General features: G+C 36.0%; 1 protein-coding gene across 1 annotated transcript in view; it reads left to right on the forward strand.

Moving 5' to 3' along the window:
• FGF10 (fibroblast growth factor 10) overlaps positions 1 to 11,068 on the forward strand; it is a 66,272-nt gene extending 55,204 nt beyond the window's left edge. The window contains exons 2-3 of the mRNA XM_082074728.1: positions 3,254 to 3,357; positions 7,878 to 11,068. Of these exons, the coding sequence (XP_081930854.1) occupies positions 3,254 to 3,357; positions 7,878 to 8,075 (302 nt within the window). The 3' untranslated portion in view covers positions 8,076 to 11,068. The remainder of the gene's footprint in view (positions 1 to 3,253; positions 3,358 to 7,877) is intronic.
• Positions 11,069 to 12,937: the final 1,869 nt, after the last annotated feature.

Consider the following 12,937-nt stretch of genomic DNA (forward strand, 5'->3'; position numbering starts at 1 on the left):
GTGTTACTGTTACAAGGATATTATGCCAAAATATAACTCGGTTTAATCAATTTCAACATAAAAAATAATAATGACCCATGTTACACAAGTATCATTTTGTTGTTATTGTTACTCCTGTTGTTAGAAATGGACCCAGCCTGGTTTTACTGGTGTGACAGTTCAGGTTACAGCAATTATTTTTGTAGAAAGAATTATCTCAATTCTTCTAATCACTTTTTGGCATGGAAAATTAAACAAACAACCAAAAACCACTACATGTCACTCATGGATGATGTAGCAGTGTTCACAACACATGCTTACCCTTTAATAGCTTGTCATCCACATTACATACGGTACTCCACTTAAGTCTGTTTGATTTTGAGTACAAATACTGTAGGATGTGTCCCATAGTAGAGGAGTATTAAAGACCACTGCTCTGTATTAATGTGCTTGCAGAAAATCAAGAAAATAACTTTGCCTTTTCTTTGCTGTGAAAATGAGCAACATTTTAAGAATAGTACAAGCATATGCATTACCAGCCTTGGCTGGCATGGACTCACTGATCTGCTTGTATCAAAGGCATGACACTGGTATATATGAGTTGACTATCAAGACCTAATAAAGGAGGCCTCACAAATTTTCTTAACATTACAGAGTATAATTCTCTTCATTTTATATATGGAAAATTATATCTGGCTTCTTTGCAACACTAGAAAAGTCACCCTTAAAACTTGGTCATGGATCTTAACTGACTTTTTCCCCACATTTTCTGGGTCTTGCTAGGTTACAGAGTTCCCATGAGTTACAGCTCCTCTTATTTCCACCTAAGCACCTTGTGCTAATTCCACAGCTAACCTTACATTTAAGTAACTAACGCGAACTGTGTTTAGAGTTTTCATTTAAATAACTGGCCATGTCTTTTCTGCTTGGCAGTAGTTAGGCAGCTCCAGATATCAGAAGGGCCTTTGCTGCTACTGAGTTAGATACTACTGATGATGGACTAAGCTGATTTTTGAACCATTGTTCCTACTCCCTCACAGGTAGCAGAATTGCAGTGCTGTATGTAACTGCACATTCACGCTGTGTGTTCAAGTCTCGGTTTCCAGCCTGAGAGGCCATTAGTGTAGAATTGTTCTCACATGGCTGTAAGAAGCTTGGTGGATATGCAAATCATTCACAGCATAGGTGAAGTTTTCATAGTTCGTATGTGCAAACCCATTCTTACAACTGCTGATTTTTCATGCTGCCATTAAGAATCTTACCATAAAAATCTTACACTAGAAGACTTCATCAGCTTTTTCTTCTTTTAATAATACATGATAATTTGTGTCTGTCAACAATTATATTTGCCTTTTGACATCGATTTTTAAAGAAAATAATGCTCCACTTTCAGCTCTTTATAAGTTTGAACAATAAACTTTATTTTTAATATTATTATTTCTGGTTTAATATGACACTTTTAATGAAGGGCTTTACTAGAGCCTAGACATACTCTTGTTTATCCTGCAGTTGTCACTGAAGTCTTTCTCATATACATTGGCTATAGACCTTGTAGCTGTAGCCAACCTAATGCTTTTTGGTAAGTAAACACAAAACCTCTGCTAATTGCACTGGAGTTTATATAACTTCATATCAGAATTTATGTAGTTTATATAAGTATAGAATTCTATGTATATTTTAAAATGCATCCAGGAAAGGCTACCTCTTCTTTCTTGACAATAAAATGAGGTCTTTCATGTTAAATTGCCTAGTTTGATGTTTTCTTTCTTCTTCACACACGTTAAGTGTATCACCAGTTTACTCCCAATAAAAATCAACTATTACTTCTTAGTATTTGACTCACAGCTGTGAGTCATTTGCTATCCAGCTAACATCAAGTCATCTACTTCTAGTTACAGAACAAGCAACACCCTCACTCCTGAGTTGCTTAGACCAGTCTAATGGCCGTACCGAATGGCTTTTTCATCGTATTTAGAGCAGCCATTTTAAAAAAAAATTACAATGAAGGAACTTCCTCCTAATCTCCTCTGCACACTAAAGTCTACATGGTTCCACAGTTAACAGACTGCATTCAGTTTCCAGGGACAGAAAATCAGCATTTCCAGAAAAAGCACTGAACACCATGTTACAGTGTTGGCTTCAGTTGACATGTGGTTGCCATAAAGAATTTTTAACTAAATGAAAAAACATGAATTTTCCAGTACTACCCTGCTCAGACAAAAAGCATCGAACGTATTTAGCAGGATGTTATTGCAGATTCTTTTTTTAAGCAGGTAGCAACTCATCAATGTTTTTCCAGCTGATTTATTTATCACTTTATTTCTTGGATCAGTTTAGAGTGTTGTTTACAACTTCTTGTCGCTTTTATCCCTCTTGTAATTTCCCCATTACCAACCACTGAGTTAGGTGGGCTGTTGTTCTGACTACTTTAATGTCATTAAAAATGTTGGAGCCAGGCATACTACCTGGATAAACCATTTAGAAGTTATTTGGCTGAGGTCATATTTATGTTGTATTAAGACACGATGCCCAAAAAACATAGCCTTCCAGTCACTCTAGTAATAGCCAAAAAGGGGTCTCTGAAGTTGCTGTTTAAATTGTAATGACTTCTACTATTCCCAAATCAGTGTGCTCTTGGGCAGAAAACATAGAGGTGAAAAGCTCTTTCTCCCACTATTGGCCTGTTGAGCCATCCAGTGTCACAGAAGGAGTTTGTTTTAAAGAAAAAAAGTTAATTGTATTTATTACAAACAGAGCAAAATGTTTCTGATATCTGAAAGACAAAGATAACATGGCCTTTAGGGTCAGTCTCACTATATCCCAAAATGTCAACATACTAGCCAAAAGTGAATTTATCAGCTCAATGCAGCCAAGAGACTTAGTTTATCTAAATGTCCTACAAGGAATAAATAGGTTACCACTGGTTTTGAAGATTGGGGTAAATTTTAACATTCTATTGACATATGCTATAGATTTAATTTAATGCTGTGGTTCAGATGTCTCTTGTGATAAATTTTAGTAAAATCTATGTGAAGAAGAATGAAGTTGTTTCAGTATTTATGGGGTTTAAAATACAAGGTTAGCAAAGAAAACATGTTAACAGAAACAATGTTTGTATATATTCTTGCAATGGTTCAGAGAAGAATTTTCCTAAACTTTGCTGATCAGTTGGTTCCAAATAGTAGACGTTTGGTGGTTTTCAGGTTTATTGCCTTTTCTGTAGTGAGAAAATCCTCTAATGATGTGATTAAATAGCTCAAATTTTGTTTTTCAGGCATATTGGAGATAACGTCTGTAGAAATTGGAGTCGTGGCAGTTAAGTCCATTAAGAGCAACTATTATTTAGCCATGAACAAGAAAGGAAAAGTCTACGGCTCTGTAAGTATTCTTTCACCTTCCAAACAGGTTGCAGTAATCAGCATGGCTCCCTTTTTTACCCACTGAAAACCCCACTTGTCTGTGTATTACTACTAATTAGAGCTCAAATAAGCTCTTCATCAAAATTTCATCCTCTGGTAAAACAGCAACCCCCTTCACCACAAGCCCTCTTTTGTTTGTTAAGCTTATACCAAAGCAACTGCTGAGATTTCTTATGTTTACTGCTTCAGTCAGGTTTCTTATTAAGTCACGGTCAATGGAGAGGGTCCTACAAAATATAATATTTAAGGCTGGGTTTGCTATTTTTCTACAGTAAGGTCACATTTATCAGTAGCTGGGGGGGAAGGGGGAGTGGAATAAAGTGTATATGAGATGTCGGAAACTTCAGCTGATGGAGCAGACACATCATATTATCAAACTACAACTTCCAGAAAGACTTCTAGAGTAGCCAGCTTTAAATTGATTGTATTAATTAATACACAAGTTTATGGGCAGTACAGAGAGATATATTTTTATGTATCAGCAGATAGATAATCATAGAATATAAGGTTGGAAGGGACATCAAGGATCATCTGGTCCAACCTTTCTTGGCAAAAGCACGATCTGGACAAGGTGGCCCAGCATAAGCATTGACTGGGCAGAATTCGGGTATCATTTGAAATTTGTCTGTATACACTGTATTTATATTTGTGAATGTTTAGCATTATTGATACATTCAGGGCAGGGGGGGAAGTAACTATTCAAATATTTGTAATATGAAGCAATTTGATCTATAAATCTGACTACTAATCTCAAGTGGACCCTCACATATCTACATGGTTACATAAACACCAGATTGTTCTGATATTACATCTGGTTTGATTTATGATTTTGCAACATTTTGCCAGTTCCGGTGAGTCTGAGCCCACATAAACGTAAACTTATTCAAGTCATCTGCAAAGGTTACAAGCCAGTCTTCAGATTTTGCTCAGTATTCAGAACATCCATGGGGTTTAATGAGAGCAAGTCACAGATAGGTACTGGGGCTGGGTTTATCCTCAGGCAATGTAGCTAAGCCTCCTGCCTCTGCTGAAAATAACAAAGTAATGCCAGTCTCAACTGAGACTAGAGGGGCTTGAAGTCATTTGACCCTCTTTTTTAAGGAAGTGTTTCTATGGAGTGGGTTTACTTCATACAAACATTAAAAACTGTCCTTCCTCATCTGCACTGTTTCAAGTCAGTCCTTGTCCGAAAGGTTACCTCCGACTTTCTAAGCTCCTGGACAGTGTTGAAGAGTCACGTTAAGGAAAGACCAGAACAGAGAAATGTTTCTTAAACTCTTGTAAATGTGCATTTTAATTTCTAGAAGTACATTGGTCAGAAATACAGGAAAAGTAGTGCTCAGTGCTGCACCAAGACAGATCTAAGGGTATCCTGACCTGCTGACAGTGTCACCTTTTGTCAGTTAAACTACAGTCATTGATCATGGGTATGCTTCTGTACATATGTGAAGGCGTTAGCACTATCTTCAGTTCACACATCTCAGTTTATGGCATTTAATTTAGTAATTTTTGAGCATTCATCCCAAAGTCTGAGGAAGTTTTCCTACCCAAGTTGTTTAGCTGCAGCTGGTGTGGTGAGAATCCATCCCAACCCTATACACACAAAATAAGTCAAAGCAGCTTTCATGTGCCATAGGTGGAAACTGCTGCCATAAGATTCAGTAATTCATAGTGTATTAGAAATAGTGTTGACAGGAGGATACGAATGTGGAAAGCTTTTTTTTTTAATTCCAGCTGAGATAATTTTTCAATATTCACATCATAAAATCAAAACGTAATGACTTATCAAAATCCATTCCATAATACTTCAGAGATTTCAAGAATGCTTCTGTTATTATTTTTCCCATCCTCCCAAGACCTGCAGTTAGACTCATATTACTACAGCATGGCAGCTTGCAGATGGATATGAAAAACAGAACCAATAAAAATTGTAAAAACACTCTTAAGCATGTGCACAATAGACACTGGTGCAGGGTTATGCTGAAATTTGTTTGAAATGAGCAAGGCAGTATTGGCCTAACAGTCAAACACCTGCCAATAAGACTTCTTAACCACATCACACCATTATCTGTTCTCTCTGTATTATCTAATAATAGAGATAAAAGTTTGGATTTGAGTACAATTCAGCTTCTGAGAAAATTTTATGTGTCTGACATTTACATTTGACTGAATTTGGTTGGAATGAGGGAGAAGAAGAAGACTTATTATTTGGTTTCTTGAACAAAATAAGGTGCTAGCAGATAGAAGTTACCGCCATTTAGAACTGTGATTGGTGGACACCTGCCTTCTTCACATCTTGACACCTGAGGTGGTATACTACAGCAGATAAATGTTAAATTATCTATATGTAGCTTTGTGAATACAGGCAGTATCAAGGGTTGTTTTGTAGAGTCTTCTCTTGGTAGTGCCTTCCCCAACAGTCATTGTTCAACTAACTACTAATTTCAAAGTCAAAGAGCACTTTGTGAGCCAAACTGAGTTTGAATATGCACAATTCTGTTGCAAATACATAAACATATGTTCTATGGTCTCAACAACAACTAGGTAAAACATTAAGTATAGACCCAAGAATTCTTACTTTATTAAAGTACTGAACATTAGCTAGTTTAGTAATTCTAATTTAAATTAATAGGAATGGAAAATAAATATTTTTAATAGCCTTATATCTTTTTTATTAATGTGGATACTTTCTTTATCTCTACTAGCAGAATATCTAAGGATTTTGATGATAACAAAAGATAAAACATGCCTGAAATTCTTATCTGTACCATGAAAATTGTTTTGTTATGCAGAGATATTTCATGTCATGTTTGTAGACACATTAAAAATGCCACATGTAGTTAGTATATCATACTCTGAGATTCTGATATGCTTCTGCCTGAGCTGTGAAATAGCATCTTATTTTCTGAAATGCAGAAACAACAAAATGCTATTTTTTGTTTGTAATTTAAGCGTGTTGCAAATTCCCTACTTTCAAAAGTCTTCTAAATGGATTATATATAACTTCATAAAACTGAGGGGTTTTATGTCTAGGAATTACTTGTTTGTGAAAACAAAGTATTCTTGGCTTCGTTATAGAGAAGCAGATCTGTGTAAAAGTGCATTTAACATTATTGACAAAAATAGTCTCCCCCTATATGCTTGCACATGCCTGTATTTTTTATTCTTTCTGACAAATTGACAACTGATTGTCCTTTAAAAATAGAAAACCTTAATCGCTTGTATCATGCACAAAATTGCTTTCAAGTTTATTTGGTAAATAAGATACAGGATCATACATGATTAAGGTGGCATGGGGCCTTGTCCTTGGTTGGTGTAAATCCCCTGTGCTGGTTCACACCAGCAAAGCAATGCTCTCTGCTTCTTTGGGGAACCTTCCTGCAACTGGGGAGCTCTGTGGCCCCACACACAGTCCCACACCCACCTTGTCTTTCTCCTGCAAAAAGGTAAGCTGGTGAAGGGCCTGAAGCACAAGTCTTATGAGGAGCAGCTGAGTGACCTGGAGGGGTTTAGCCTTGAGAAAAGGAGGCTGAGGGGAGACTTCTGGCTCACTACAGTCACCTGAAAGAAGGTTGTAATGGGGATAGGGGGGGTCATTCTCCCAAGTAACAAGTGATAGAACAAGAGGAAATGACCTCAAGTTGTGCCAGGGGAGGTTTAGATTGGATATTGGGAACAATTTCTTCCCAAAAGGGGTTGTCAGGCACTGGAACAGGCTGTCCAAGACAGTGGTGGAGTCACCATCCCTGGAAGGGTTTAACAGATGCAGAGATTATGTTCTTAGGTGACAGTAATTTAGCGACAGTGTTGGGTCAACAGTTGGACTCGATGATCATGAGGGTCTCTTCCAACCAAAATGATTCTTTTGTTCTAGGATCATTTTTAGGATAAGACCCTCTTCAGGTCAGCAAAGTACACAGGCTTCACATCCATTGTAACATCAGCATAACAGTGATTTGCACCCATTCAAAAAAGGACATTTCATGGCCAGTGTAGTGCAAAGGATCTTACTTTAAATAAGAAGTAGGCATATGTTTAACATATGGTATCAATAATCTGGTTCAAGATATTTAAGGGTTGTATTTGTTAGAACTGAAATATGACGGATGATTCCAAGACTGCTACCTCATACTTTGAGTTTATGACTGAGAATTTGGTTTAATACTGTTGCTACATTCCAACACAGAGAAGTATAATTTCAGTTGTGAGTGACCTATATTATTTCACTGCTATAATAATGCACTGAATAATTGATTATGTCTCTTGTTGGTTTCACTTTTTGTAGTCTAACCGATGTTGCTTTAAATGCTGTGGACACAGCTGAACTCTTCTTTAAATACACTGTAGAATCCTAAAACAGTGTCACATACAGAACACTGAAATCTTCCAAAATATTTTTGGAAACTACCTTCAGTATGTTGCAACTCTGAAAGATTATGTTTATTCTGAATTTGAGTATTTGTTTTCTTCTTTTAACAGAAGGAGTTTAACAGTGATTGCAAATTGAAGGAAAGAATAGAAGAAAATGGATATAACACGTATGCATCCTTAAATTGGAAGCACAATGGAAGGCAAATGTTTGTGGCCCTGAATGGAAGGGGAGCGACAAAGAGAGGACAGAAAACAAGAAGGAAAAACACTTCAGCTCACTTTCTTCCAATGGTAGTAATGTCGTAGATGAAGGAGCTGTTTTATCGATGCAGTTGAACCAAAGGCTCTTATGTCAAGATTATTAGGTAATCCTCTTGAAGAGTAGATGCAAAGAAATAGTGCAGACATCTGCTTGTTTGAAAAGGAGCAGGGGAAGCCTTTGAAAGTTTTGTACTCATTGCTGGCACACGAAATACTTTTATTTAGTTCAGTGACATATCTTATTATCAGGATACAAGCTGGATCAAATGGCATGGAAGTTATTGCCAGTGTGAACAATTTTTTCTATCTCTGCAACAGAATTTAGGGGATGTGAGACAATCTGATGAGTGATCTTCATGGGGAAAGTTATTTATGGAATACTAGCTCATATCAAAAACCTTGATTGCTCGTTCAAGCCTAATGATCCAATGAACATTTAGACATGCAAGCATTTACTGGAAGCACTTGGGTCATATGCACAAATAATGACATTTCTGGAGAAGCCTTGTGGAAGAATGGATAGGATTAAGGAATATAAGCAAAGTAGTGTAAACTGTTCTAACAAAACGAATAGTATATTTTGCTTGTATGTTCTAACTTCATTTCTTTTTATTTCTAAGTTATTTATTTAATAGGATGTTAAATATCTTTTTGATTTGAAATGTTTTCCTCATTTGCTTCTTTGTTATTTTCCCTTTTTCTCAGTACTTCACACAGAGGGGGATAGGTTAAAATATCAAAACCACAGAAGTACTCTGAGAATAGGTATTAGACAAGGCTTTAAAGGCAGAATTTAATGTTTATAATCCATTTTTTTTCTAACCTGTCTTGCACTTAAGCAAAAAGACCAAACAAGCAGTGCTTGGATTTATGGTATTGGGTGTCTTTATGTTTGAGATTTTTTTTTACTTACCAGCACTCAAGAACAAACTTCAAGAAATACTTTGTTCAAAGGGTCTTTCTGCTATTTTGAAATTGATAGGAGGGGCCACGCCTGTACTTGGGTGTCAATGCATCTGTGTGTATATTCATCTGACCTTGATTTCAATTTTTAACTAAGATCTAATGCGTTGCAATCAGTGCAATATTCTGCAGCAAGCATTAGGCTGGAACCTAGATGTGGACAGCCCTGCTAAAGTCACTGAGATTGCAAATGTTAAAATTAAACAGTGCATAATTCCCAAGTGTAAAATTTAGCCTCTGAAAGGTAAGCATGAAGACAACACAGTCCTGCACTCCTTATTCAGTTAATGCACCCATTCAGCACATTGGTCCTTGTTACCAGCTTGTAGAATCACAGGCACGTAGTGGAAAGTGATACCTATGTAAGGACTGAGGGACAGGAAATCCAAAATCATGCTCGTGCATTTATCAGAGATTATTATTCACATGTATATTATATATGAGAGCCAACAAAAAAGCTGTGCTGGTATCCAGCTTTAGCATGCCTTTTATATCCATCATAGTAACTGAAGGCTCAAAATACATAATATCCAGCACATTTTTATGAGGTGTTACTAGTCCCATGGCTTAACTTGAGCAACTGCAGTATAACAAAGTTAAGCATAATATGAAGTCTGTTCAATTAAAGGTACATAAGGTTTGTTTTATGTTTTGCTTTACTCTGTAATTTTAGAGAGCTCTGGATAGCTCACCAATGTATCCATATTGAGATTTTTTTTTGTTAGAGCAGATAAATAGAAAACAGTACATCAAACAATTTGTAGCACTGTCTTCACATTGTATTCCACTAAATAAATAAATAAGCCTTTGCAGTGTCTCTAGTAAGAAAAAAAAAAAAAAAAAAAAAAAAAAGTAGTATAATATTATTTTGTTCTAAATACTTTAAGTGATAACTATGAGATTATATTGATGCTGCAGTTTTATCTTCAATATTTCTTGTTGTGAAAAAGTTTGTTTTATTTTTTATTGTTTGGAAACTGTATTTTGGTACAAAGGAGAGCCTTGCTTGATGTGTCTTTTTGAGAATGTTTAACCTCTATAAAGGCTGGTGTTGCTGAAATCTTCTATAACTTATTTAAGTCAATGTTTAACCAGCACTTCAATCTTAATCTGTTATTTAAATACTAGCTGGGGATCTTTTGGAAAAAAAAAAAAAAAAAAAAAAAAGGCAAAAAATAATAGCTTTCCCATAAAATACAGAACGGTCAGATTGTATTTCCTATCCTTAAATAAAGTCAGCTGTTCTAAAACTAGGAATTCATTGAGAGTCAACATTTCAGGTGATAGCTGACACTGTATTTCACAGTACTTTATCTCCAGCTTTCTTCTTCACAAATGACTTTTCTAGAAAGGGAAATAATAATTTCAGCTTTTAAATGTAATTGCAGGTCACAGCAAAACTTAACTGCCATGATAAAAGCAAGTTTCTGTTGTTTAAAATTTGTAATTGATAATTAAAACTGACAAGACACAATGGACCACCCACAGTGAACATTCAGTGTGAGCTTGGGCAAATGCATTATTGGATGACCACTTAAAGAACATTTAGGGTACAAATGAAATTCTCTTTTGACAGAATTGCCTACGTGACTTGTTCAGGGGAGGGATTATACATAAATATTATCATAATACTCAAAACACCATGCTGCTCAGAGGCCAAAATTGGCAAAAATCACTTTTTCAAAGTGAGTCAGGAGCCATTTGTGACATGAATAGTGGTTACTGAAAATTAACCAAAATAAATTAAAAAAAATAATAATAAAAAAAAAACCTTGAAGGAATCAATGATTCCTGTGTGTTTGGTATACTGTAATACCCACTATAGTGGGAGCAAACTGCAGACACTCTATCTAGAGTATCACAGATCCTCAACTATAAGCTCTGTTTTCTGTCATCCTCAGCATAACAGACTCCTGAGCAAAAGGAAAACAGGGTTAGGGATTTAAAAAGAAAACAAAAATCACTGAGCAACAATGTATAGTATGTTATATTTAAATAAAAATAATAAAATATGGGGATAGACAATAAGAGTATTGTCCTTGTTTGTTTTATTAACCTGATATGATACTGCACAATAAAAATAAAAATGGAAAAGATCTGTTGTATTACAGGATGTGGTTTGGTGCTGTATAGCCTCAAAACAAAAATCATTTTAACATTTGTAAGTTTCTTTAATTTTTTGCATGTGTGAGTCAGCTATCTCCACACTAATAACAACCAAATGCTTTAGATTCTTCCTGTAAGTATTCAAATCCACCTAGTTTATACAGTGGAAAAAATAATGAATTTAAAGCAAGCACATTTGATGAAAGAACGAAGGGGTTTAGAAAGAAGAACATGTACTCACATATTTAAAGTAAACTTTAGATATGGAAAAACAGTTACATTTTATTTAAGACTTCATTAAAGACATTTCAGGTTATAAAGTCCACTAAAGGTTAGTAAGCTTGAGTAACAGAAGAATACTAGTGTATTAGCACCACTTTGTAATTCATGCCCCTGATGAAATTGATGGTCTCTATTGACACAATCAGTTCTATAATAACTGCTTCAAGGAGTGATCTTGAAAGTACTGCTTGAAGACAGCCCCTCTTTTGAAGTATCAAATATCATTATTTACTCTATTAAGTTAGATTGTGAAGCCAAATTTATCCTCCTAATTTCCTATTAAATTGGAAAAAGGAAAAGTACAACACATAACACAAACATTATCTGCTGCAGCTAGTCAATGTGTGATTACTGATGGTATTTTTCAGAATGAGCTCATTGACTAAAACAATTTCAGTGTAACTGCAAATAACACATACAAAAAAAATATTTTCCCGTCACGTTATAATAAAGAAATAGAATATGAAAACTTAACTGCTTTTGAACCTAGCAGATTATTATTATAGTTATCCTTGCCTGCTCAGATATTTGAACCTCATTTTTAGCTATCTAGAAGCTTTCTTAGAATATGTTTTGGTATCAAATACCTGATTGATGTCTTTTCACTCACTAATCCAAGAAAAAAGATATAGTATGTCCACTACCCACCCTAGCTATTTAAAGAAAATAATGCTCCTGTGAAAGGCAAAATAAAGGAACCATGACTAAGACTCAGGTAGCTGACATGGGAGCACTCTAAGCTACTGCAGTATAAAAGAGGAGAATTTGCTCTCCTGAAATTCACCACTGGGACTTTTAGTGATGCCACTGTACACTATGTAGTTAATGCAGAATACTAACTCATATATTTGAATAAATAGCTATGCTGGTAGTGACGTCAGATATAAATGTCATACCAGCCATTGTCCAAATATGAGTCTATGGAAATAATATCTGGGAAAAAAGAAAAACAACAACAAAGTACCTCATTGTATAGTTCCGTGTAAAATATTTAGGGCTTTGATAGCATATAGATAATGTAGCACAGTGGAAAGAACAGAGTCTATGCTTACATCAGGAGGACAGGGAACTGCTGGAGAGAGTCCAGCGCAGGGCAGCGAAGATGATTAAGGGAGTGGAGCATCTCCCTTATGAGGAAAGGCTGAGGGAGCTGGGTCTCTTTAGTTTGGAGAAGAGGAGACTGAGGGGTGACCTCATTTATGTTTACAGATATATGAAGGGTGAGTGTCACGAGGATGGAGCCAGGCTCTTCTCGGTGACAACCAATGATAGGACAAGGAGTAATGGGTACAAACTGGAACACAAAAGGTTCCACTTAAATTTGAGAAGAAACTTCTTCTCAGTGAGGGTGACAGAGCACTGGAACAGGCTGCCCAGGGAGGTTGTGAAGTCTCCTACTCTGGAGACATTCAAAACCTGCCTGGACACATTCCTGTGTAGCCTCATCTAGGTGTTCCTGCTCTGGCAGGGGGATTGGACTAGATGATCTTTCGAGGTCCCTTCCAATCCCTAACATTCTGTGATTTTGTGATCAAAGCTCATGCTCTATCTTGCAA

Source organism: Streptopelia decaocto, assembly GCF_964273445.1.
Source record: "Streptopelia decaocto genome assembly, chromosome: Z".
Taxonomy (NCBI): Eukaryota; Metazoa; Chordata; class Aves; order Columbiformes; family Columbidae; genus Streptopelia; species Streptopelia decaocto.